Below are 27717 nucleotides of genomic sequence, written 5' to 3'. Positions count from 1 at the left end.
ACTTTGGGGAGTCAGGGGGTGAGTTGATTGATGCAGATTCCTGGCCTTTGAGCTTTTCTTATAGTTATAATCACATATAAATGGTGAGTAGAGTTGTGTTTCTGGTCAATGGTAACTCCCAGGATGTTGGTAGTGGAGATTTCAGTGATGGTAATGCTATTGAATGTCAAAGTTGGTGGTTAGATTCTCCGTTGTCATGGATAATCATGGGCTCGCACTTATGTGGAGCGAATGTAACCTGTCACATTTCCACTCCTGAGATGCTGCCTGACTTGCTGTGCTTTCCAGCAACACATTTTCAGCACATTTCCACTCAAGCCTGGCTGCTTTCTTACAACTAAATAAAAATTACAAGGAATCTCGGAGGAAAGTTACAAAGTTATACAGAAAGAGTGACAGATTATACTTTTAATGAAAGCAGGAGCAAGAAATATACAATAAGGCACACCATAAACTGAAACAGATAGTAAAGACATTGCAACAAGATGGTGAGTTATGCACAGAGAATGCAAGACCAAGAAGATGCAATGGGCACTTGACAAAAAAGCACAGCGTCTTCTGAAACAGACCACATTTTGACAAAATTAAAGAACTCCAGACAGACATAAATCAGAAATGAGCAGTTGCAGCCTCTCCTATCTGGATTAGGGACATTGAAAAGTTTTGGGAAAGCACATGCTTTCTGGGAAATCTCTTGTGATTTCAGATGTTACTGCAGTGGAATTGAGAGTGGTCCCTGCTCCTTCCTGTACATTGGAGAGAAACCAATCTGTGTGGGTACAAGAGCCGTTGCAAAGACTGAGTGAGAGGGAAGTGAAGAGGGAACGCCCACTGTGGTTAAAGAGATGTTCACATAGCCCACTGACATCAGCTGGGGTTAGCCATTGAAGAGTGAACCAGGTAATGAAGCAGATAGAGACATAGAAACATACAGCACAGAATCAGACCCTTCACTCCACCTCGCCCATGCCAACCAGACATCCTCATTTAAACTAGTCCCATATTCCTCTAATCGCCTCCTAATAATATTCCCATCCAGATGCCTTTGAAATGTTGTAATTGTACCAGCCTCCACCACTTCCTCTGGGAGCTCATTCTATACACGCTCCAACCTCTGCGTGAAAAATATGAATTTTAGGTTCCTTCTAACTCTTTCCCCTCTCACCTTAAACTTATACCCTCCAGTTTTGGACTCCAACACCCCAGGGAAAAGACCTCGCCTATTTTCCATATCCATGCATCTCATGATGTTGGAAACATCAATAAGGTCACCTCTCTCCCCTCATAACATCTTTCTTACAGCAAGGAGATCAGAATTGCACACAAAATTCCAAAGTAGTCTAACCAATGTTCTGTACAGCAGCAGCATGACCTCCCCAGTCTTAAACTCGATGCACTGACCAATAAAGGCAAGAGTACCAAACATCTTTTTCACTATCGTATCTACCTGTGATTCTACTTTCAAGGAACTGTGAACCTCACTCCAATGTCTCTTTGTTTAGCAACACTCCGCAGTACCTTATCATTGAGTATACATACATATTGTTCAGATTTGTCTTTCCAATATTCATCACCTCACGTTTATCTGAAACGCCATCTGACATTTCTCCATACATTGGCCTATCCAATCACGATCCTGTACTCTAAGGTAAACGTCTTCACTTCATCTCCAATGTTGGTTTCATCAAACTTACTAAGCATCCCTTTGCTGTTCAAATCTACATCATTTATATAAATTACGAAAACCAGAGAACTCAGCACCAATCAGAGATGAGTTTGCAAATATTCCTCTCCTCATCCTGAAATGGGAAATGCTTGGAATCTTACTTCCAGTGTTAGAGAATGATGACTTTGAACAGATCCTCCTAGCTGCCTGATCCCTACATTAGAAACAGACCTGGACTAGGATGTTAAGGTAAAAGGCCTGCTCTGGAATATAGAGGAGAACATAAGGAGGGCCCTGGGAAAAGCAGGTATTGATTCCCAGCATGCATTAGTTAGAATCAAACTGTCCCCCACTTAAGGTCCCCACCATGTCACTGACCCTCAATGACTCCACTTCCCTCTCAAACCTAACATCTCACTGACGCTCCTAAACTCTGCTTCCATCTTGAATTCCCCTCTTGATGGTTCCTTCTCTGTTGCTGCTTCTCTCCCTGTGGTGACCTCACTCCTGCCACTCCATCCATTTCTCGTCTCTCCCACTTGTCTCCCATTTCAAAACAACTCAATCATCCATGATCTTATTGAATAGTGGGGTAGGTTGAAGGGCTGAATAGTCTCCATTTTCAGGAATTTATTTGAACATGTCAAATCTTTGTTGTTAATAATCAAGGCTCTTATAGATTCATGATATTCAATTAACTTTTCACATATCCGTGTGAAACTGAATACACAATATTCCCACTAAATAGAGTCCTCGAGTGATGGGGATGTACAGCATGAAAATAGACCCTTTTGTCCAACCCGTCCATGTCAACTAGATTTCTTAAATTATTCTAACAGTTGGTTCATATCCCTTGAAACCCTTCCTCTTCACATACCAGGATATATCCAGATGCTTTTAAAATGATGTAATTGTACCAGCCTCCACCACTTCCTTTGACAGCTCATTCCATACACAAACCATCCTCTACATGAAGAAGGTGCCCCTTATGTCCCTTTTATATCTTTCACCTCTCACCCAAAACCTATGCCCTCTAGTTCTGGATTCCCCCAACACAGGGAAAAGACCTTGTCTATTTACCCTATCCATGCCCCTCATGATTTTGTAAACCTCTATAAGGTCTCCCCTCAGCTTCCGACGCTCCAGGGAAAACAGCCCCAGCTTATTCAGCCTCTCCCTATAGCTCAATCCCTCCATCCCTGGCAACATCCTTGTAAATCTTTTCTGAACCCTTTGAAGTTTTACGACATCCTTCCAACAAAAGAGAGACCAGATTGCACACAATACTTCAAACGTGGCCCAACTAAGGTCCTGTACAGCTGAAATATAACCGCCCAACTCTTATCATAAAGATGCGCAACATGACAAGAGACCCTTCGGCCCAACCCATCCATGCCAACCAGATATCCTAAATTAATGGCCTCAAGTATCATGAAAGTCATAGAAGCCCTATAGTGTGGAAGCCAACCATTCGGCCCATTGAGTCCACGCCAACCCTCTAAAGAGCACCCCACCCAGATCCACACCCTGTCCTATTGCTGTAACACAACATTTCCCATGGCTAATCCACCTACACTACACGCCCCCTGGACAGTAATGACAACTTAGCAAAGCCAATCTATCCAATCTGCACATCTTTGGACTGTGGGAGGAAACTGGAGCACCAAAGAAAATCCACACAGACACAGGGATAATGTGCAAACTCCACACATAGTCACCCGAGGGTGGAATTGAACTCGGCTCCTTAGTGCAGTGAGGCAGCAATGCTAACCACTGTGAAGGGGGAGGGAGAAATCTTACTAAGAGCACACGGATGGCAGTGTGACCCATCACTGTGTACACTAGAATTATAGGCCTAGGCAGAGACCATTCAGCCTCGGGGGGGACAGTACGGGAGGATTGTGGACAGTCAGGCAACAGGGTGAGTTGGGCTGTGGGATGTGAATGTTAAGCCTAGTGATGGAAAGGGTGTCAGACTGAGAGGGGCCAGTGCAAGGTCTGGGTGGGGTATTAGGGAAGAGGAGGTATGGGTTACAGAGTTGCAGTGTGTCGGGTCAGGCAGGGTGCTGAAAGGCACAGTTGGCGGATTGTAACACGGCTCTTCGACTGTGTGATTACTCAGGTGATAGCGTGGATATTTAATCCTGTAACCTTCTCCAGGTAACTGTTAAACTTAAGCACCTGGAAGCCATCTGAAATCTCGAACATTAAGCAGCTTGTCCAAAGGATTCTATGTCCTGGGGAATTCCCCATTGGAATTTTCAATTTCTCTGGCAATTCCAAAGGAGTCAGCTCTGTCAGGATTTGGGTGCAGTTCCACTACAGCCGACATTACTGCAAAGACCAAGGGTGTAGCCAGGACAGTATCCTGAACATGTACTCATTGCCAACTAAATCAATCTAAGTCATGCACTTTCCAAACAATGATGTTCTCTTCCTCACAACTGAATATGGCATTTTATCAGATTTTTCATTTTGCAACATGGTTAGGCCACTTTTGGAATATTTCATGCAATTCTTGTCTCCTTCTTATTGGAAGGGTGTTGTGAAACTTGAAAGGATTCAGAAAAGATTTACAAGGATGTTGCCAGGGTTGGAGGATTTGAGCTAAAGGGAGAGGTTGAACAGGCTGGAGCTGTTTTCCCTGGAAACGTCGGAGGCTGAGGGGTGAGCTTATAGATGTTTACAAAATTAGGAGGGTAAATTTCCCTGGGGTGGGGGAGTCCAGAAAGAGAGGGCATAGGTTTAGGGTGAGAGGGGAACGATATAAAAGAGACCTAAGGGGCAACATGCAGAAGTTGGCACGCATGTGGAAGAAGTTGCTAAAGGAAGTGATGGAGGCTGGTACAATTGTAACATTTAAAAGACATCTGGATGGGTATATAAAGAGGAAGGGCTTGGAGAGATATGGGCCAGGTGGGATTGAATTGGGTTGGGATATCTGGTCAGCATGGATAAATTGGACTGAAAGGTCTGTTTCCATGCTGTACATCTCTATTAGATTGCCTCCAGTATGGAAATAGGCCCTTCAGCCCAACACCGACTGTCCAAAAAGTAACTCACCCAGACCCATTCCCCTAACCAATATTTACCTCTGACTAATGCACCTAACACTATGGGCAATTTAGCATGGCCAATTCACCTAGCAATCACATACTTGGATTGTGGGAGGAAGCCAGAGCACCTGGAGAAGGCCCACATAGATAGTCACCCAACACAGGAGATGAACTCAAGTGCCTGGTGCTGTGACGTAGCAGTGCTAACCACTGAACCACCCTGCCACCCCTATGACTCTGCACCTTTTTTGGCAGCTTGTTCTGTTGATTAGGCTTTCTGTCGATACTGGAGTTTCACTTTCGAGTCTGCGAGTATATAAATGGGATTCTCCATTCCTTTGTTCAGAGAAGTCTGTTCTTGATGAAACACAGCTGACTGTGAATCACCATCATTGTTTCAGAACTGGTAAGTACAAGTTATCAGTGGGGACAGGATAGTTTGTGCTTCTGATCTGGTTCTAAAACTCCATTCAATTAGAATCAGCAATGAATTGACATAAATTAACAAAAAAATTGTAGTGCAGTGGATATTTATGATAATCTTTAAAGTTTTATTGAATTTGTAGCTATTTGCTCCAATTCCCCTGTTTTTAATTATATGACATTTTTCTCCATACATTTATCAGTAAACAATCATACAGTTTAACACTCTGACTTGAACCGTGTTGTTCAAATGAAACTTCATCGATAAGAACATTGAGTATAGGAGGTGAGGTGTCATGTTACAGCCGGACGGGATCTGGGTGAGACCTATTTTGGAATATTGCATTCTATTCTGGTCACCCTTCTATAGGAAGAATGGTGTTAAACCTGAGAAGGTGCAGAACAGATTTGTTAGGATATTGCCGGGGCTGGAGGGGTTGAGTTAATGGGAGAGGCTGAGTAGGCTGGGGCTATTTTCCTGGAGGGTCGGAGGCTGAAGGACAACGTTATAGAGAGTTCTGAAATCATGAAGGGCATGAATAGAGGAAATAGACAAGGTCCTTGCCCAGGGTAGCAGAACCCAAAGCTAGAGGGCATAGGTTGAAGGTGAGAATAGAAAGATGTAAAAGGGACTTGAAGGGCAACTTTTTAATGCAGATGGTGGTACGTGTATGGAATGAGCCACCACTGGTGGAGGCTCGTACAATTACAACACTTAAAAGGCATCTTGATGGTTCTATGAATAGAGGTAAAAACAATGACTGCAGATGCTGGAAACCAGATTCTGGATCAGTGGTGCTGGAAGAGCACAGCAATTCAGGCAGCATCCGACGAGCAGTAAAATCGACGTTTCGGGGGTCTATGAATAGGTTGGGTTTAGATGGATATGGGCCAAATGCTGGTAAATGGGACTCGATTAATTTCGGATATCTGGTCAGTATGGACAAGTTGGACTGAAGGGTCAGTTTCATACTCTGTGACCTGATGACTTTGTCACTGTATGACTCTATAACATTTGATTTTCATTATTCAATTAGAAAACTTCCTTTGAAGTCACAGTGTGTTGCAGATGGACTATTACATTCCTGCAAAAGACATACAGCTCATAACAGGTAACATGAAAGATTTGAGTGATTTTATTTACATGCTTGAGAAAGTAAGATTATCTCCTTTGTCCTAAAAGATGACACGGTAGCTTCAAGGTTAGCACTGCTGCCTCACAGTGCTAGGAACCTGGGTTTGAATCTACCTTCAGATGACAGTGTGCAGTTTGTATGTTCTCTCTGTCTCTGTGTGAGTTTCCTCCTACAGCAAGTAACTTTATCTTCCTTGTTATAAAAGCAGAAAGTGTGGGAAATATCCAGCAATGTGTGTGTAGGAAACAACATTAATATTTTGAGCTGCTCCGACTCTTCGAAATCCAGTGCACCCTCAGGGCAGCAGTTCATTGTCATCAGCAAATGGAGTACAATGTGGGAAAAAGGGAATCTGTTTATTTTGGATGGGAGAACAAAATGATGGAATATTATGCAAGTAAAGAGAAATTGCAGAAAAATGCAACACAAGGGGGGGATTTTGTGTCCAAAACACAGAACGCTAGCACTCAGGTACAGCAGGTCATCAGGACGGCTAATGGAATGTTGGCCCTTATTTCAAGAGGGTTGGAGTATAAGAGCAGGGAAATCTGACTGTCACTGTACAAGGTGCTGGTGAGATCACATCTGGACTACTGTGAGCAGGTTTGGTCGCCTTATTTAAGGAAAGAACTCATTTCATTGGAGGCAGCTCAGAGAAGGTTCACTTCAATGATTTAAAGAACTGCAGATATTGGAAATCAGAAGTAAAAACAGAAATTATTGTACAAACTCAGCAGGTCTGGCAATTCTGGGGAAGAGTCACTGGACCCAAACCTTTAACCCTGCTTTCTCTCCACAGATGCTGCCTGACCTGCTGAGTTTTTTTCAGCAGTTTCTGTTTTTGTTTCAATAGGATGATCCCCTGGTATGAACACACCCACCTTGTACAGATACCACTTGCTCCAGAATTAGCCCTAATGCCTCAGAAATCTAAAGTCCATTTTACAAAGTCATGTTCTCATTCGTTTTAACCCTCTGTTCCCCCAAGCATATGGTATTAATAATAATGGTCACTGCCTTGAGGTCTTGCTTTACAATCTGTTTCCTATCTCACTAAATGCTGTTTCCAAACCTTCATCCTTCTTTCTAATTAACGTGGACCATGGCCTCAGGTTGGTCACCTGCCCACACAACAATGGTGTGCAGTCACTGGGTGACACCTGTGTCCCTGCCACCAAAGAGGCAGCACACCATCTGGTGTCTTTTCTCTGTCCACAAAAATATCAGGTTTAGCTGTCACATCTCCCACAACTAATTAGATTAGATGACTTACAGTGTGGAAACAGGCCCTTCGGCCCAACAAGTCCACACCGAAGCGCAACCCACCCAGACCCATTCCCCTACATTTACCCCTGCTCCTAACACTATGGGTAATTTAGCATGGCCAATTCACCTAACCTGCACATTTTCGGAGTGTGGGAGGAAACCGGATCACCCGGAGGAAACCCACACAGACACGGGGAGAATGTGCAAACACCACACAGTCAGTCGCCTGAGATGGGAATTGAACCTTGTTCTGTTGATGCTGTAAGGCAGCAGTGCTAACCACTGTGCCACCGTGCCACCCACTATTCCATACCACTTCATTAAAATCTGACACATTTCAATGGGATCATCTCTCATTCTTCTGAACGCCAGTGAGTACACTCCCAACCTGTTTAGGCTTTGCTCATCAGATAGATCCACCATACCAGGGATTAGACTCTGCACATGCCGCAGGTTGGACATGACACTTAGCAAGCTGTCCTGCCATACGTTGAGCTTAGTTTTGGGCTGAAGGAGAAAGTGAGGTCTGCAGATGCTGGAGATCAGAGCTGGAAATGTGTTGCTGGAAAAGCGCAGCAGGTCAGGCAGCATCCAGGGAACAGGAGAATCGACGTTTCGGGCATAAGCCCTTTCCTGAAGAAGGGCTTATGCCCGAAACATCGATTCTCCTGTTCCCTGGATGCTGCCTGACCTGCTGCGCTTTTCCAGCAACACATTTCCAGCTTAGTTTTGGGCTGCTTATTAACAAATTACAATACAATATTTTTGACAGATAAATGAGAACATTTCTCACCAAGCAATCACTTTGTATACAACAGGAGAAATGTTTTCTGCACGGTAACAAGTCAATGCTGATTAGTCAATGTATTACAATGGAAAAGGCATCAAGGAATCATAGAGTCACAGAGATGTACAGCATGGAAACAGACCCTTCAGTCCAACCCATCCGTGCTGACCAGATGTCTCATTTGCCAGCGCCCAACCCATATCCCTCCAAACCCTTCCTATTCATATGCCCATCCAGATGCCTTTTAAATGTTACAATGGTACCAGCCTCCACCACATCCTCTGGCAGCTCATTCCATGCACGTACCACACTCTGCGTGAAAAAGTTGCCCCTTAGGTCTCTTTTCTATCTTTCCCCTCTCACCCTAAACTTATGCCCTCTAGTTCTGGACTCCACACCTCAGGGAAAAGACTTTGCCTATTTATCCTATCCATGCCTCTCATCATTTTATAAACCTCGATAAGGTCACCTCTCAGCCTCCAATCACACAGGAAAAACAGCCCCAACCTCTCTCTGTAGCTCAAATCCTCAAAACCTGGCAAAATCCTTGTAAATTCTTTTCTGAACCCTTTCAAGTTTCACAACATCCTTCTGATAGGAGGGAGACCAGATTGTACATAATATTCCAACAGTGGCCTAATGAATGTCCTGTACAGCCACATCATGACCTCCCAACACCTGTACTCAATACTCTGACCAATAAAGGAAAGCATACTAAATGCCTTCTTTACTATCCAATCTACCTGCAACTCCACTTTCAAGGAGCAATGAACCTGCACTCCAAGGTCTCTTTGTTCAGCAGCTCTCCCTAGGACCTTAGCATTAAGTGTATAAGTCCTGCTAAGATTTGCTTTCCCAAAATGCAGGACCTCGCATTTATCTGAATTAAACTCCATCTATCACTTCTTAGCCTATTGGCCCATCTGATCAAGATCTCGTTGTAATCTGAGGTAACCTTCACTGTTCACTACACCTCCAATTTTCATGTCATCTGCAAACTTACTAACTATACCTCTTGCGCTCATGTCAAAGTCATTCATATAAATGATGAAAAGTAGGACCCAGCACCGATCTTTGTGGCACTCCACTGGTCACAGGCCTCCAGTCTGAAAAACATCCCTCCACTACCACCCTCTGTCTTCTACCTTTGAGCCAGTTCTGTATCCAAATGGCTAGTTCTCCTGTATTCCATAAGATCTAACCTTGCTAACCAGTCTCCCATGGGGAACCATGTCAAATGCCTTACTGATGTCCATATAGATCATGTCTCCTGCTCTGTCCTCATCCATCCTCTTTGTTACTTCCTCAAAAAACTCAATCAAGTTTGTGAGACATGATTTCCCATGCACAAAGCCATGTTGACTATCCCTAATCAGTCCTGGCCTTTCCAAATACATGTACATCCTGTCCCTCAGGATTCCCTCCACCAAGGTCAGGCTCACTCATCTATAGGACCCTGGCTTGTCCTTACCACCCCTCTTAAACTGTGGCATCTCGTTAGCCAACCTCCAGTCTTCCAGCGACTCATCTGTGACTATCGATGATACAAATATCTCAGCAAGAGGTCCAGCAATCACTTCTCTAGCTTCCCACAGAGTTCTCGGGTACACCTGATCAGGTCCTGGGGATTTATCCACTTTTATCCAATTCAAGATATCCAGCACTTCCTCCTCTGTAATATGGACATTTTTCAAGATGTCACCATCTATTTCCCTACAGTCTATATCTTCCACATCCTTTTCCACAGTAAATAGTGATTCAAAATACTCACTTAGTGTCTCCCCTATTTTTTGCAGCTCCACACAAAGGCCACCTTGCTGATCTTTGAGGGGCCCTATTCTCTCCCTAGTTACCCTTTTGCCCTTAATGTATTTGTAAAAACCCTTTGGATTCTCCTTAACTCTATTTGCCAAAGCTATCTCATGTCCCCGTTTTTCCCTCCTGATTTCCCTCTTAAGTATACTCCTACTGCTTTTATACTCTTCTAAGGATTCACTTGATCTATCCTGTCTATACCTGACATATGCTTCGTTCTTTTTCTTAACAAAACCCTCAATTTCTCTAGTCATCCAGCATTCCCTATACCTACTAGCCTTCCTTTCACCTTAACAGGAATATACTTTCTCTGGATTCTCGTTAGCTCATTTCTGAAGGCTTCCCATTTTCCAGCCGTCCCTTTACCTGTGAACATCTGCCTCCAATCAGCTTTTGAAAGTTATTGCATAATACGGTCAAAATTAGCCTTCCTCCAATTTAGAACTTCAGCTTTTAGATCTGCTCTACCCTTACTATCACTATTTTAAAACGAATAGAACTTTGGTCGTTGGTTGCAAAGTGCTCACCCACTGACATCTCAGTCACGTGCCCTAGACTATTAGCGAGTCTATAATACAATCCCAATAAAGTGATCATCCCTTTTTATTTCTCAGTTCCACCAAAATAATGTCCCTGGATGTATTTCCGGGAATATCCACCCTCAGTACAGCTGTAATGTAATCCCTTATCAAAAATTCCACTCCCCCTCCTATCGTGCCCCCATTTCTGTCCTTCCTATAGCATTTGTATCCTGGTACATTAATCTGCCAGTCCTGTCTATCCCTAAGCCATGTTTCTGTAATTGCTATAATATCCCAGTACCATGTTGCTAACCATGCCCTGAGTTCATCTGCCTTCCCTGTTAGACTTCTTGCATTGAAGTAATTTATTAGTCCCACCTTATTCTCTGCTTTGTCCCTCCCTGCCCTGACTGACTTGCTTCTTTTCTCAACTGTACCAGTCTCATCATTTCCCTGGGCCCCTCCCACATCCCCTGCCCCCCTGCACCCCCTTACTAATTTAAATTCCCCCAGAGCAGCTCAAGCAAATCTCCCTGCTCGTATATTAGTCCCCTTCCCAAATCGATGCAATCCGTCCTTCTTGTACAGGTCACTTCTACCTCATAAGAGATTCCAATGATTCAAAACTGTGATCCTTCCCCCATGTACCAGCTCCTCAGCCATGAATTCATCTGCTCTGTCCTCCTATTCCTGCCCTCACTAGCTCGTAGCACCAGGAGTAATCCAGATATTACTACTCTTGAGGACCTCCTTTTTAAATTCTTGCCTGACTCTCCATATTCTCCATTCAGAATCTCAACCTTTTCCCTTCCTATATTGTTGGTTCCAATGTGCACAATGACCTCCTGCTGGGCCCTCTTCCCCGTGAAAACATTCTGAACTCTCTCCGAGATATCCTTGATCCTGGCACCAGGGAGGCAACACACAATTCTGATTTTTCGTTTCTGGCCACAGAAACATCTGTCTGTGCCTCTGACTAGAGAGTCCCTTAACACAGTTGATCTCTTGGAACCTAACGTACCCCTCATTGCATTGGAGCCTGTCTTGATATCAGAAACTTGGCTGTTTATGCTACATTCCTCTAAGAATCCATCACCCCCTATATTTACCAAAACAACATACTTTTTGAAAGGAGAATAACTACAGAAGACTCCTGCACTACCTATCTACCTCTTTTATGTTTCCAGGAGTTAACCCATCTATGTGACCGTATCTGCAACTTTTTTCCCTTCCTATAACTGTATCCATCACACCCCCTTGCCCTTGTAAATTCGCATTGCCTCTAACTGTCTGTCTAACCAATCCATTCGATCTGATAGGATTCACAACCAATGCCATTTATTGCAGATATAATCCTCAATAAATTCTCTCTAAACTCCCACATTCGACAAGAAGAGCATATCACTCTACTAAGGGCCAGATGCAGAAAATAGCACCATCTTATTCCTTTACAAATCACTGCTCCAGGCTAACTTAATACTTATGCCTTATATTTTGTGTGTAATCAAGAGACGTTTTAATAAAACATATAATCAAGAAAGGGGCACCACTCTACTGTAGATTTACAGCAAGGCTACACTTACAATAATCACTTATTTGTTTCTGTGCTGTGATCTCTCATTAACAGGTTCCTCCAAGATCAGTTGTGAATTGGTCAAACTTAATTCCAGCATTGAGCAGTTGGGCCAAATGGCCGGTTCTTGTACTACAAATTCTGTGTAGTTTTGTCAGATAAACATTAGATAGACGAATTAGCTCTCTTGCTGTGATACACGATATTCTATGTCTGACAGCTTTTTTTCTCTGATATTAATATTGTTTGTTTAAATTCTTTTAACAGCTGACATCAAGCCTAGGTATGTATATTTTTAAGTTACGATGCTGTGAATGTATTGCTCTAAATTATGAATGATTTATTCCTGCCTTCTTTAACACACTCACTAATGTGTAGAAAGTACCTTTTAGATAGTGAGCACTGAGTGTGACCACTCCTTGTCAGCCTTTACCTGCAAACTGATCAAACATTACCCCTCACATTCTCAAGCCATTCTACATTTTCTATCACACCCTGTTCTATCCTTTCAATAACTTCTCCTCATTTACAGAGGGAGGATTGAGTCTGTTGCCAGTTCCACAGGCATTGCAACAAAATGTATCTCATTGAGATACACTCTTGAATAGAACAGGAAGGGCTTCCCTGTCTGGGAAACTATGAGTCTCGTTGGGAGGGTAAATGTACTGAGAGAGTTTGATGTTGGAATGCAGGTGTGTGGAATTGTAGCTGTCCAAAAACCCTTCAATCCAATCACATTGTTAATACGTTAAAATTTGTTTATTTATTGTCTTTAACAGATTAATCTCACTGAGGACCAATAATGACCAGGAGTTTCTGATGGTCAGATAGTTATTTCTGACGCATAGGAGGGAGTTGCAAATGGGGACCAGCAGAATTTTCATTGTAGCAAGGAATTGCCCAAGAATTCTATAGTACCACTGGGTGAACCCTGAGACCGTTGGAGATTACAGCAAGTTAGGCAACTCTACACAGAGAGAGCAAGCTAATGTTCAGAGTATAGATGACACTTTATCAGAGCTAAAAATCACACAACACCAAGTTATAGTCCAACAGGTTTATTTGGAAGCACTAGCTTTCAGAGCACTGCTCCTTCATCAGGTAACTGTGGAGCAGGATTATAAACACAGAATTCATAGCAAAAGATTACAGTGTCATGCAACTGAAATGATATATTGAACAAACTTGCATTGTTGTTAAGTCTTTCATCTTTTAGAATGGGTTGCAGGTTTCGATTCATTAATACATGATTCCCAGAATTTATTTTAAATCACATTCTCAAGATAACTTAAGGTTTTATGAAAAATAGGTGACAGCTCAGCACAGACAATGCATTAAAGATGTGAGGTTAGAGTCTGTCTGTATTCCAATCTTGAGTCAGACTGGTTCTAGTTCCAAACTGGAATTTACAAAGTATTACATGGATTGACTGCCTGCATTGACTGCCTGCAGTTTTTTTTTTGAGCAAAAAACAATGTATCTGCAAATATAATCCTGCAAATACAAATTCATGCCAGAGACTTATATTTGTTTCTGTGTGCATTAGAGAGTGTGTGTGCATATAAGTGTGTGCTTTTGAGTGCAAGTGTGCATGAGAGATTTGTGTGTTTGTGTGTGCGCATGTTTAGTAAAGTGTGTGTGTGAGTGTGATGGAGTATAAGCCTGTGAGAGGGTGTGTGTGTGGATTTGAGTGTGGTGGGGTAAGTGTATGTGTATGAGAGAGGGTCTGCGTGAATGTGTGAGTATGTAAGAGTGCATGTGCATGTGTGCATGTGTGTGGCTGGGTGTTGTGTGTGCATGTGCATGTGTGTGTTTGTGTACGGTGTCATGCAGTAGAACCTTGATTTTTAACTTTTTCAACCCCAGTCCAACACCGGCTCCTCCACATCATCTTTGTCAGAGCTGAAGTGAAATATGGGAGGGGACAGCATTAGGAGGGGTTAGGGAGGGGTTGGGGTGGGTGGGTGTTGGGGGAGAAAGAATGTTGGTCGTGCAGATTAAATGATCGGAATGTGGGAAAAGCAGAACAATGGGTGAGTCTTATTGCCAGACTGGGAAGAACAGGCACTGGGGTGGAGGAGGGGACAATATGATAACAAGCTAAAAGGAAGGAGAGACACAGTTCACAGTTTAAAGGTGATGAATTTAATGTTGAACCTAGACGGCTGTACAGTGCCTAGTCTGAAGATGAGATGTTGTGCCTCCAGTTTGTGCTGTGATTCTCTGGAACACTGCAGCATGCCAAGGACAGACATGTGGCCATGTGAGCAGGATTCTGTGTAAAATGACCAGCTACAGGAAGGTCAGGGTCTTGCTTGCACATGGACTGGAAGTGTTCTGCAAACCAGTTTGGTTTGGTTTCTCCAATGTAGAGGTGACCACATTGGGTGCAGTGAATACAATACACAGGATTGGAGGGGGTACAGATGAAATGCTGCTTCACCTGGACAGACTAAGCCATAGGTGGAGAGCAGGGAGGAGGTGAAGGGGCAGATGTTGCACCTTCTGTGGTTTCATGGGAAGGTGCCATGGAGAGGGAGGAAGGTGGTGTTAATAAACTACATCAATGTATAAGTCTAAGCAACAGTAACTGCACTGGGCTAAGTAGTGGTCACAACATCAGAGTTAACATCATGTCCTAAAGGTTCAGTGAGGAGGACATAATGGCTAACTCCCAATGTCTTCGAAGTGAGTTACCTGAAAGGGTTAACTGACAGTGTCAGCTCCAGCAATCAGGATATAAAGGTCCAGCAATCAGAATATAAAGGATATAAATCAGACATATTCGCAGAGGAACTGACCACTTTTACTGTGAAGAGTTCTGGAGCTGTCTTCATGTGTTACCAGAATAGATTGTAGCACACATCTTTCCTCTCTCTTCACTGCAGCCTGAGGTCTTACTATTGTATATTGAGCTAAAGTGCGGAGAATTATTCCAAGATAGCATGCTAACTCAATAAGGATAATTATACATCATCTGCCATGTAAACAGTGCATTACTAAAATTCCATAATGGCCTGTTTGAGACTAACACCTTGTTTCTCACACTTTCCAAAAGTACCAAGGTGCCTGTGATCCCTCATCTCTCCAGGTGCCATCCCTTCTCCTCTCTGAAGCCTGTTCTTCACTCCTATCCTTGAGTAAAACCGTTTGCTTTGTCTTTCTCAGTGTGGGACAGGCCATCCATACATTCCATTTCCAAATAAACTCTCAGCCTTAATGTTGGTTCAACTATGTAACATTTTCACAGAAGCACTCTCTGTCGACTGAATCAACATCTGGGCATGTTTATACAGTTTAACTCCCTTTTAACCTGACTTTTTTTGAACAAGGGTAAGTGAAAATGAATCTTAAGTGGTTCATATAATTATGCTGATGTAATTAGCTCAAACTCTCTGTCTCATCCTTATCCCAACTGGGACTTTATGTGGATTTGCAGTGTAACTCAAGTCATACCCACAATTCCCCCCAAACAATTGTTGTCAGGATGCCACCTACAATGGTGATCAGCAATGAGGATTTACCATGATCATATCCAATAGCTGCTGCTGGCATTCCTCCCTATGAATATAACAGCGGTGAATCTGCAAAATACTTAATGAAGAGGGAAATGGTTTGGCCTTTCTTTAAGATCATAATAAAATCATAAAACATTGGACCAGAAATGGGAGATTCAGTCCATCTAGTCTTCTGCACCATTTCATGAGATCATGAATGCAGATTATTTGTGTTACACCAGTAGGTTTTTGTGACAAATCAAATCAAATTAGTAAAGACTTTATATTTCCAATCTTACAGGCAAGTGACTGAAGTTGATCCATTAAATGGCAATGTCCATGTAAAGAATTTTCTTCGCAATTTCGAAAAATATATTCCACAAATGGCAATTTACCTCAAGGAGCTACATGACATAGCCAATAGTGTCGACACGTGTAAGAGAGATGTGAACATTGCCAATGTCGCTGGGGCATCTGCAAGTATTACAGGAGGACTTCTGGCCATTGGTGGATTAATTGCTTCTCCTTTTACTTTTGGTGCTTCTTTGGCTCTCACTGGGGTGGGAATTGGGCTGGGTGCAGCTGGTGGTGTCACTAACATTGGAGCATCTATTACTGATCATGTTGTTCAAAACATGAAAAGTGACAGGATGAAAGAAATCATAGACCTCTATAAAGAAGACAGCAAAATCATTGCAGAGAGCTTGTGTCAGTTACAGCAGAGTATTGAAGTATCAATTAGAATGAGAGAGGAAACTATATCAAGAAGCTCAGTGATTGGTGCAACTCAGGCTATTTCTAAAAGCTTGAATCCTGTTCTTGTTGTGACTTCACGTGTGACCGGAAATGCTTTAAAAGCAGCTAAAGCTTTGTCAGGAGTTCTGTCAGGAGTCCTTGTGGTATGGGATATGTATTGTTTGGTGAAAGATGCAAAGGACCTTCAAGAAGGAAGTAAGACTGAACTTGCTCAGGAAATAAGGAAAGCAGCTGATGCTATGGAGAAGGAAATAGAGGAATATAGAAAGGTTTATCGTGAAATAATGGATATTCGCTATTGAACAAATGCTAACTGATTGGTGAAATTTTAAACTGCCAATGTTTGTAACATCTTTCCCCAAATCATTCAAAGCATTTCCTATTCTTTGAAAATTACTATTCTGATACTTGTTAATTCAGTTTTGTGTTCTGATGAGGATTAGTCTAGTGGAGAGTTGGATTGAAATAAAGTTGGACTCTTTCAAAGCTCTAGCTTGCACAAACCCTTCTGAAGATTTGCTATTGTGCCCACTGCATTAATTGTATTATCAGAAAAGGTTTCAAATTAAAATCTTCATGTTTGTGTCTCAATGCCTGTGTCTCTTGACTTTCCATCCAAATGCAAACTTCCTCCAACACTGATGACCTCCCCCATACCTCTTTCCCTTCATATATTAGAATTATTGAAACAAAACACTGGTCCCTCCTAAAACACCCCACTTGCTCCACCTCAGTGTCCTTCATTGAGATCATCCTTCACATCTCCCCCGTTTGAGAAAACTTTGGTCAATCCTCCTAATGATACCTTCATTGGTTCCAGGTCAGTGGCTTGGAGGGGAACTCGCAGGTGGTGGTGTTCCCATGTATCTATTGGCCTTGTCCTTCTCAATGAAAGTGGGTGTGGGTTTGCAAAGTGCTGCCTGAGGATGTTTGGTAAATTTCTGCAGTGCATCTTGTAGATAGGATACACTGCAGTTACTGAGCGTCGGTGGAGGGAGGAGATGTTTGTGGATGTGATGCTCAGCAAACTGGCTGCTTTATCCTGGATGGTGTCGATCTTCTTGATTAGTGCTGGAGCTGTTGGATGGGGTCTTTCCTGTTTCTTTAAAATTTTCTGGTTAGGTCGGTGTAAACAGATAGATACAGAAAGACATAGTAAATGTATACAGCCATTCAGCCCTTCAAGCCTTTGCCTCCATTCAATGTGATCACGGCTGAACATTGAACTCAGTATTCTGTTCCGGGTTTCTCCCTGGGTCCTTTGATCCCTGTAGCCGTAAAAAATATACTAAACCCCTTCTTAAAAATCACACAACACCTGGTTGGAGTCCAATAGGTTTACTTGGAAGTACAGAGGAACCTCGATTATCCGGCATTTGATTAATCATATTTCGGATGATCCGAACAAGATTGCAAAATTCTGATGCGTGGCTAACTACATTATCTGGCATCAATTATCCAGCATTCGTTTAACCGAACGAAATAGTCCCTCCGGATAACCGAGGTTCCTCTGTATTAGCTTTCAGAGCGCTGCTCCTTCATCCAGTAGCCAGCTACCTGACAAAAGAGCAGTGTGTTGAAAACTGCTACTTCCAAATAAACCTCTTGGTCTACAACCTGGTGTGGTGTGATTTCTAACTTTGTTCACCCCAGTCCAATATGGGCACCTCCTCATCAAACCTCCTTCTTGAGAAAGTTCAATATTTTGTTCTCAAAAGCTTTTTGTGGCAGGGAAATGCATCTGCTCACCACTCTGTGGGTGAAGAGATTTCTCTTTACTTCACACTTCAATGGTCTCCCATTTGACCATAAGATATAGGAGCAGAAATTAGGCCATTCAGCCATTGAATCTGCTCTGACGTTCAATCATGACTGATCAGTTTCTCAACCCCAATCTCCTCTCTTCTCCCCATAACCTTTGATTCCTGTAACAATCAAGAACCAACTATCTCAATCTTAAATATACTCAATGACCTGACCTCCACAGAATTCTGTGTTAGTGAATTCCATAGATTCACCACTCTCTGGCTGAAGAAGTTTCTCCTTATCTTTGTTCTAGAATATCTGCCCTTTACTCTAAGGCTATGCCCTGAGGTCCTCGCCTTTCCTACTAACAGAAATATCCACTCTGTTCCAGGCCGTTCTGTTATCTATATGGTTCAATTTAATTCCTCTTCATCCTTTTCAACTCCATTAAGTAAAATCCCAGAGTCCTCAAGCGTTCCTCTCATGTTAAACTTTTCATTCCTGGGACCATTCTTGTGAACCTCCTCTGAACACACTCCAGGGCCAGTACATCCTTCCTGAGATATGGGGCCCAAAACTGTGCACAATACTCCAAATGTGGTGTGACCAGAGCCTTGTATAGCTTCAGAAGTACATCCCTACTTTTGTATTGAAATCCTCTCAAAATAAATGCTATCATTGCATTTGCCTTCCTCACTACTGACTCAGCCTGCAAGTTTACCTTGAGTGAATCCTGGACTCGAACTCCTAAGTCTCTTTGCACAACAGACTTCTGAATATTTTCCCCATTTAGAAAAGAATCCACGCCTGTATTCTTCTGAACAAAGAGCATGACCTCACACTTACCCACATTGTACTCCATTTGCCTACCTAGGTGGATCACAAACACTGGACCTTTCCCCTCTCACTCCTAGTCCCTTTGCAGCCCTGATGGGATATCCCGAACTTGAGCACCAGGCAGGCAACACAACTTTGGGGACTCTCAATCCTGTTCACAGAGCACTGTGTCTACACCTCCAACTACATTATCCCCAATTATTACAACAGCAATTCTCTTCTCTCCCTTGAGCTGAATGGCCCTCTGCACCACGGTGCTGCAATCAGTCAGTTCATCCTCTCTTCAGTCCCTATTCCCGTCCACACAGGGAACAGATAACATAGAACAGTACCGTGCAGTACAGGCCCTTCGGCTCTCGATGTTGTGCCGATCTTTTATTCTATTCTATGATCAAACAAATCTACATACCTTACTATCTTCCGCATGCCTATCCAAGAGTTGCTTAAATGTCCCTAATGTACCTGATTCTATTACCACAGCTGGCACCCACCATTCTCTATGTAAAGAACCTATCTCTGCCATCTCCCATAAACCTTCCTCCAATCACCTTAAAATGATGGCCCCTCATGATCGCCATTTCTGTCCTGGGAAAAAGTCTCTGGCTATTCACTCGATCTCTGCCTCTTATCATCTTGTACAGCTCTAACAGGGCTCTTCTCATCCTTCTTTGCTCCAATGCAAAAAGCCCAAACTCCCTCGATCTTTCTTTATAAGATATGCCCTCCAGACCAGGCAGCCTCCTGCTATATCTCCTCTGCACCCTCTCTAAAGCTTCCACATCCTTCCTATAATGAGGCAACCAGGACTGAACACAATATTCCAACAGTGACCTAACCAGGGCTCTATAGAGCTGCATTATAACCTAGTGGCTCTTAAACTCAGTCCCTCTGCTAATAAAACCCAACACACTATATATCTCCTTAACAATTTTATCAACTTGGGTGGCAACTTTGAGGAATCTATGGACATGGACCCCAAAATCCTTCTGTTCCTCCACACTGGCAAGAATCCTGCCTGTAACCCTGTATTCTGCAGTCAAATTTGACCTTACAAAATGAAACACTTTACACTTTTCCAGGTTTAACTCCATCTGTCAATTCTCAGCCCAGTTCTACATCCTGTCAATGTCCCATTGCAAACGAGTATAAACTTCCATGCTGTCCACCACTCCACCAACCTTCATGTCATTGGTAAACCGACCAACCCACCCTTCCACTTCCTCATTCAAGTCATTTATTAAAATCACAAAGAACAGAGGTCTCAGAATCAATCCCTGTAGAACACCACGGGTCTCTGAGCTCTAGGCTGAATATTTTCCATCAACTACCACCCTCTGTCTTCTATGGGCCAGCTAATTCTGTATACAGACTGCCAGATTTCCCTGTATCCCATGCCTCCTTACTTTCTGAATGAGCTTATCATGGGGAACCTTATCAAACTCCTTGCTAAAATCAGTACACACCACATCCACTGCCCGACCTTCATCAATATGTTTTGTCATATCCTCATAAAATTCAATACGGTTTGTGAGACATGACCTGCTCCTCACAAAGCCATGCTGAAAACCTCTAATCAAACTCTGCTTTTCCAAGTAATCACAAATCCTGTCTCTCAGAATCCTCTCCAATAAAATTTGCCACCCTCCAATCATCTGGCACTACTCAAATGCACAGTGAGAATGCAAACATCATCACCAAAGCTGCAGCAATCTTTCCCCTTACTTCCTGCAGTAACCTCAGGTATATCTCATCTGGCCCGGGGACTCATCTAAACTCATGTTTTTCAAAATTTCCAGCACATCCTCTTTCTTAACATTTTTGAACAGAGTGGCGATGAATGAGGATGGAGAGAAGCGAGGGCTGCCGGGTATGTCAGTTTTCCCACTTAAAAAGGGATTTACCTCGAGGCCCGGTCAGGCCCCCATTTTGAACAGAGCGGCGAGGACAGAGGGCGGAGAGAAATGAGGGCTGCTGGGAAGTTTTTAAGTGGTTGAAATCTAAACCCGAGATCCTACACCGTAGTACCTCCATCCCAAAGTCTGTAAACTTGGTAAGTTTTCAGGTTTGCTCATTGTTTTTTTCCTTTTCTTCTCTTCCTTTGTTTAGTCCTGTGCGGGCTTTCAGATTAGCGGGGTATGGCTAATAGGGCAGTTGCATGTTCCTCCTGCAGAATGTGGCAGGAGAGAGACACGACACATGTCTCTGCCAACCACATCTGCGGGAAGTGCACCCAACTCCAGCTCCTCGAAAACCGAGTTAGGGAACTGGACCTGGAGCTGGATGAACTACGGATCATCCAGGAGGCTGAGAGAGAAATTGAAAGGGTGTACAGTGAGGTGGTCACTCCTCAGATACAGGATAGGAACAGTCAGGGGAAGAAAGGAAATCAACAGATAGGGATGGGATGCCCTGTGGCCGATCCCCTCAGCAATAAGTATACCATTTTGGATACTGCTGGTGGGGATGGCTTACCGGGAAAAGTGTTAGTTGTCAGGCACTGTGGCTCAGAAGGGAATAGGGGAGAATAGAAAAACTGAAGTAGTAGGGGACTCAATCAATAGATGGATTGACAGGAGATTTTGTGGTCAGGAACGGGACTCCTGGAAGGTTTGCTGCCTCCCTGGTGACAGGATCCAGGATGTTGCTGATTGGGTTTACAGGATTCTGAAGGGGGAGAGTAAGCAGCCAGAAATCATGCTACATTTTGGCACCAATGATATAGCCAGGAAAGGGATTGAGCATCTAAAAAGTGACTACAGAGAATGAGGTTGGAAGCTGAAGAGCAGGACGAGTAGAGTAGTGATCTCATGTTTGCTATCGGTGCCACGAGATAGTGAGGTGAGGAACAGTCAGTGAATGCAGCTTAACATGTGGCTGCAAGGCTGGTACAGGAGAGAGGGCGTCAGATTCCTAGACCATTGGGATACCTTCTGGGGAAGGTGGGACCTGTACATAAAGGACGAGTTGCAGCTGAACTGGAGGGCCACAAATGTCCTTGGTGGGAGATTTGCTCGCGTGGTTTGGGAAAGTTTAAGCTAGTTTGGCAGGGGGGAGGGAATCAGAGCTACATATCTGAAAGGGGGGGGCAGTTAGATATGAGGCAGTGACAGGATGTAGTGAATCAATAAGGAAGGTTTCTCACACGATGAAATAATGGGATCGGTTAAAGTGTGTCTGCTTTACCGCAAGGAGTGTCAGAAATAAGAGTGACAAACTGAGAGCATGGATCAATACTTGGAGCTACGATGTTGTTGCCATAACGATACTTTGGTGACGGTGACCACAACTGCCTCACATTTACCATATTTTGGATTAGTGCTGCTCCTCGGATGCTGCCTGACCTGCGGTGCTCTTCCAGCACCATTAATCCAAAATCTGGTTTCCAGCATCTGCAGTCATTGTTTTTACCTCACATTTACCATAGCCTTGGAGAGGGAAAGGAGCAGTCACCGAGGGAAGATATTTAATTGGGGAAAAGGAAATGACGCGATCAGAAAGGAGTTGGGAAGTACAGACTGGGAGCAATTGTTCCACACAAAGAGCACAGCAGACATGTGGAGACTATTAGAGGAGCAGTTGTTGTGAGTGATGCACAAATTTGTTCCTCTGAGACAGGTAAGAAGGGATGAGATTAAGAAGGCTTGGATGACGAGAACACAGGAGTTTCCCGTCAAAAGGAAGGAGGCAGCTTACGTAAGGTGGAGGAAGCAAGGGTCTAGCACAGCTTTAGAGGATTACAGGCTTGCTAGAAAAGAGCTCAGGATTGAGGAGAGCCAGGGACGAGGCATGATAAAGGCTTGACAAGAAGGATTAGGGATTAGATTACTTACAGTATGGAAACAGGCCCTTCGGCCCAACAAGTCCACACCGACCCGCCGAAGCGCAACCCACCCATACCCCTACATTTATCCCTTTAACCTAACACTACGGGCAATTTAGCATGGCCAATTCACCTGCCTGCACATCTTTGCGACTTGTGGGAGGAAACCGGAGCACCCGGAGGAAACCCACGCAGACACGGGGAGAACGTGCAAACTCCACACAGTCAGTCGCCTGAGTCGGGAATTGAACCCGGGTCTCTGGCGCTGTGAGGCAGCAGTGCTAACCACTGTGCCACCATGCAGCCCACTTCGGGAAAACCCAAAGACATTTTACTCATGCGTGAGGAATAAGACAATGATCAGGGATAAGTTAGGGTCGATCAAGGATAGCGTAGGGAACACATGCGTGGAGTCTGAGCAGATAGGGGTAGCCCTAAATGGGTTTCTTGCTTTGGTTTTCACTAATGAAAGGGACCTTGTTGTGAATGAGAACTTTGAGGAGCTGGGCTACAGGCCTGAACAAATCAAAATTGATGAAGTTGATGTGCTGGAAAGTTTGGCAAACATTAAGATTGATAAGTCCCCAGGGCCAGACCAGATTTATCCTAGGTTGCTCCAGGAAACGAGAAAGGAAATTGCTAAGTTGCTGGCAAGGATATTGGCTTCCTCACTCTCCAACAGAGTCATATCGGAGATTGGAGGAATGCGAATGTTGTTCCTCTTTTCAGGAAGGGTAATAGGGAAATCCCTGGCAATTATAGACCAGTCAGTCTTGCGTCTGTGGTCAGCAAAGTTTTGGAAAGAATTCTGTGGGAGAGGATTCATGACCATTTGGAAAAGCATAGCGTGATTAAAGGCAGTCAGTGTGGCTTTGTGAGGGGCAGGTCATGCCTCACAAATCTTGTTGAGTTCTTTGAGGAGGTGACGAGACATGTTGATGAAGGTTGAGCAGTGGATGTGGTGCATACAATTTCAGCAAGGCATTTGATAAGTTTCTCCATGGTAGGCTCATTCATAAAGTCAGAAAGTATGAGATACAGGGAGATTTGGCTGTCTGGATTCAGAATTGGCTGGCTGACAGAAGGCAGAGATTGGATGTAGATGGAAATTATTCTGCCTGGAGGACAGTGTTGAGTGTGGTCCCACAGGGCTCTGTTCTTGGGCCTCTGCTCTTTGTAATTTTTATAACTGACTTGGATGAGGAGGTTGAGGGTTGAGTTAGTAAATTTGCAGATGACACAAAGGTTGGAGGTGTCGTCGATAGCATCGCGGGCTGTTGCAGGCTGCAGCATGACATAGACAGGATGCCGGGCTGGGCTGAGAAATGGCAGATGGAGTTCAACCTGGATAAATGCGAAGTGATGCATTTTGGAAGGTTGAACTTGAATGCTGAATGTAGGATTAAAGACAGGATTCTTGGCAGTGTAGAGGAATTGGTGTTCAAGTACATAGACCCCTCAAAGTTGCCACCAAGTGGATAGGGTTGTTAAAAAAGCATATGGTGTTTTGGCTTTCATTAACAGGGGGATCGATTTTAAGAGCTGCAAGATTTTATTACAGATCTACAAGACCCTGGTGAGACCACGCTTGGAATATTGTGTCCAGATGTAGTCGCCCTATTATAGGAAAGATACAGAAGCTTTGGAGAGGGTGCAAAGAAGGCTTACCAAGATGCTGCCTGGATTGAAGGGCTTGTCTTACGAAGAGAAGTTGACTAAGCTCAGACTTTTCTCTCTGGAGAGAAGGAGAAAGAGAGGTGACCTGATCGATGTATACAAGGTAATGAGAGGAATGGATAGAGTCAATAGCCAGAGACTTTTCCCCAGGGTAGGACTGATTGGCACAAGGGGTCATAGTTTTAAGATATTGGAGGAAGGCATAAAGAAAATGTCAGAGATAGGTTCTTTATGTAGAGAGTTGTGAATGCATGGCATGCGTTGCTAGCGGTGGTGGTGGAAGCAGACTCATTAGAGGCATTTAAGCGGCTGCTGGACATACACATGGTTAGCAGTGAATTGAAGGGTGCGTAGGTTAGGTTATTTTATTTTACTTTAGGATTAATCCTCGGCACAACATTGTGGGCCGAAGGACGTGTTCTGTGCTGTAATTTTCTATGTTCTATGTTCTATCAACCTGTTTGAGCATATCAGCCTGTTTCACTTTGACCTCACAAATGACAAGGTCCCTCTCGAATACTGAAGCAAAGTATAAATTAAGGACCTTCCCTACTTCCTTCGACTCTAGGCACAACTTCCCTCCACTATTCCTGATTGGCCCTACCCTCACTCTGGCCATCCTCTTGTTCCTCACATATCGCCTGGGGGTTTTCCTGCATCTTACCCATCAAGACTTTTTCATGCCCCCTTCTAGCTCTCCTAAGTCCATTCTTCAATTCCTCCCTAGCTACCTTATAACCCTGAAGAGCCCTTTCTGATCCTTGCTCCCTCAACCTGAAGTAAGCTTCCTTCATCCTCTTGAATAGATGTTCCCCATCCCTTATCATCCCTGTTTCCATCACCCTACCATCCCTTCCTTGCCTCAGTGGGACAAACGTATCCACCACTCGCAGCCAGTATTCCCTAAACAATCTGTATATTTCTGTTGTGCATTTCTCTGATAACACCTGCTCCCAATTTATACTCCACAGTTCCTGCCTGATAGCATTATAATTCCACCACGCCCAATTAAATACTTTCACCTACCGTCTGCTCCTATCCCTCTCCGTGACAATAGTAAAGGTCAGGGATTGTGATGACTATCACCAAAATGATCTCCCACAGAGAGGTCTGACACGTGACCTAGCTTGTTGCCAAGCACCAAAACCAATATGGCCTCCCCTCTGGTCAGCTTATCTCCATATTGAGTCAAGAATCCTTCCTGCGCACACCTGACAAAATTTGCTCTATTCAAAGTATTCGCACTGAGGAGGTTCCAATCAATGTTAGGGAAGTTGCATCACTCATGACAACAACCTTGTTACTTCTGCATCTTTTCCTCTGTGTCTCTGTTGCTAGTGGGGGGTCTCTCTGTTGCTAGTGGGGGGTCTCAACAAACTCTCAACAAAGTGACTGCCCCTTTCCTGTTTCTGATTTCCACCCATACTGAATCAGCAGACAAACCCTCCTCGACGACCTCCCTTTCTGCAGCTGTTATACTATCCCTGTTTAGCAATGCCACTCCCCTAACTCTTTTACCTTCCCCCTATTCCTTTTGAAACATCTAAACTCCAGAACATCCATTCCTGACCCTGTTATATCTATGTCTCCGTAATGGCCACAGTATCGTAGTTCCGAGTACTGATCCATGCTCTTCCTCCTGACACTTCTTGCGTGAATATAGACACACTTCAACCCATCACACTGACTGCAACTTATCTTGGTCAACTGCCTATCTTTCCTTACAGATTCTCTGCATGCTGTATCTGCCTGTTCACCAGCTACTCTATTTTCTGATCTGTAGCTCTGGTTCTCACCCATCTGCTAAACCAGTTTAAACCCTCCTGAAGAGCTCCAGCAAACCTCCTGTCCAGGATATTGGTACCCCTCCATTTCAAGTGCAACCTGTCCTTCTTGTGCAGGTCCCACCTTCCCAGAAAGTATCCCAATGATCCACATATCTGAAGCCCTCCGTCCTACACCAGCTCTGCAGCCACGTGTTCATCTGCACTCAGTTTTTCTGTTCCTAGCTTTATTAGCCTGTGGCACCGGTTGCAATCCTGAGATTCCTACTCTGCTCGTCCTGTCTTTTAGTTTCCAACCCAACTCATAGAGTCATAGAGATGTACAGCATGGAAACAGACCCTTCGGTCCAACCCATCCATGTCAAGCAGATATCCCAACCCAATCTAGTCCCACCTGCCAGCACCCGGCCCATATCTCTCCAAACCCTTCCCATTCATATACCCGTCCAAATGCCTCTTAAATGTTGCAATTGTACCAGACTCCTCTGGCAGCTCATTCCATACACGGACCACCCTCTGCGTGAAAAAGTTGCCCCTTATATCTCTTTTATATATTTCCCCTCTCACCCTAAACCTATGCCCTCTAGTTCTGGAATCCCCGACCCCAGGGAAAAGACTTTGTCTATTTATCCTGTTCATGCCCCTCGTAATTTTGTAAACCTCTATAAGGTCACCCCTCAGCCTCCGAAGCTCCAGGGAAAACAGCCCCAGCCTGTTCAGCCTCTCCCTATTGCTCAAATCTTCCAACCCTGGCAACATCCTTGTAATTCTTTTCTGAACCCTTTCAAGTTTCACAATATCTTTCTGATAGGAAGGAGACAAGAATTGCATGCAATATTCCAACAGTGGTCTAACCGATATCCTGTACAGCCGCAACATGACTTCCCAACTCCTGTACTCAATACTCTGACCAATGAATGAAAGTATACCAGGCGCCTTCTTCATTATCCTATCTACCTGTGACTCCACTTTCAAGGAGCTATGAACCTGCACTCCAAGGTCTCTTTGTTCAGCAACACTCCCTAGGACCTTACCATGAAGTGTATAAGTCTTGCTCTGATTTGCTTTCCCAAAATGCAGCACCTCACAATTATCTGAATTAAACACTATCTGCCTCTTCTCAGCCCATTGGCCCATCTGGTCCAGATCCTGTTGTAATCTGAGGTAACCCTCTTCGCTGTCCACTACACCTCCAATTTTGGTGTCATCTGCAAACTTACTAACTATACGTCTTATGCTCGCATCCAAATCATTTATGCAAATGACAAAAAGTAGAGGACCCAGCACCGATCCTTGTGGCACTCCACTGGTCACAGGCCTCCAGTCTGAAAAACAACCCTCCACCACCACCTTCTGT

General features: G+C 43.9%; 2 protein-coding genes across 3 annotated transcripts in view; both read left to right on the top strand.

Annotated features, from left to right (window-relative positions):
- Nucleotides 1–5003: 5003 nt before the first annotated feature.
- On the top strand, nucleotides 5004–17087 carry LOC122553327 (apolipoprotein L3-like). Of its 2 annotated transcripts, none has more exons than XM_043697029.1 (4): nucleotides 5004–5128; nucleotides 6183–6251; nucleotides 12505–12526; nucleotides 16042–17087. In XM_043697029.1, exons 2-4 carry the CDS (start codon nucleotides 6215–6217, stop codon nucleotides 16796–16798), a joined length of 816 nt encoding a protein of 271 aa, XP_043552964.1. In that variant the 5' UTR covers nucleotides 5004–5128; nucleotides 6183–6214; the 3' UTR covers nucleotides 16799–17087. The 2 variants fall into 2 exon arrangements, with proteins under 2 accessions (XP_043552964.1, XP_043552867.1); XM_043696932.1 differs by having other exon boundaries at nucleotides 6183–6257; nucleotides 12511–12526.
- A 3593-nt stretch (nucleotides 17088–20680) lies between these two features.
- Nucleotides 20681–27717, top strand: part of LOC122553402 (apolipoprotein L3-like) — a 33446-nt gene continuing 26409 nt past the window's right edge. Inside the window, exon 1 of the mRNA XM_043697239.1 lies at nucleotides 20681–21129. The gene's annotated coding sequence lies outside the window, so the exon portion shown is untranslated. The remainder of the gene's footprint in view (nucleotides 21130–27717) is intronic.

This window comes from Chiloscyllium plagiosum, chromosome 1 (genome assembly GCF_004010195.1).
Source record: "Chiloscyllium plagiosum isolate BGI_BamShark_2017 chromosome 1, ASM401019v2, whole genome shotgun sequence".
NCBI lineage: Eukaryota > Metazoa > Chordata > Chondrichthyes > Orectolobiformes > Hemiscylliidae > Chiloscyllium > Chiloscyllium plagiosum.
Note: the sequence above shows the minus strand (reverse complement) of the source record. Positions and strands in the feature narration are given on the sequence as shown.

Bases quoted from the DNA above. Each gene is read 5' to 3' on its own strand.
- LOC122553327 (XM_043697029.1), top strand. From the start codon at position 6,215: ATGGACTATTACATTCCTGCAAAAGACATACAGCTCA. The intron at 6,252-12,504 runs TAACAGGTAACA...TTTAAATTCTTT, and splicing joins TGCAAAAGACATACAGCTCA to TAACAGCTGACATCAAGCCT. The intron at 12,527-16,041 runs GTATGTATATTT...CCAATCTTACAG, and splicing joins ACAGCTGACATCAAGCCTAG to GCAAGTGACTGAAGTTGATC.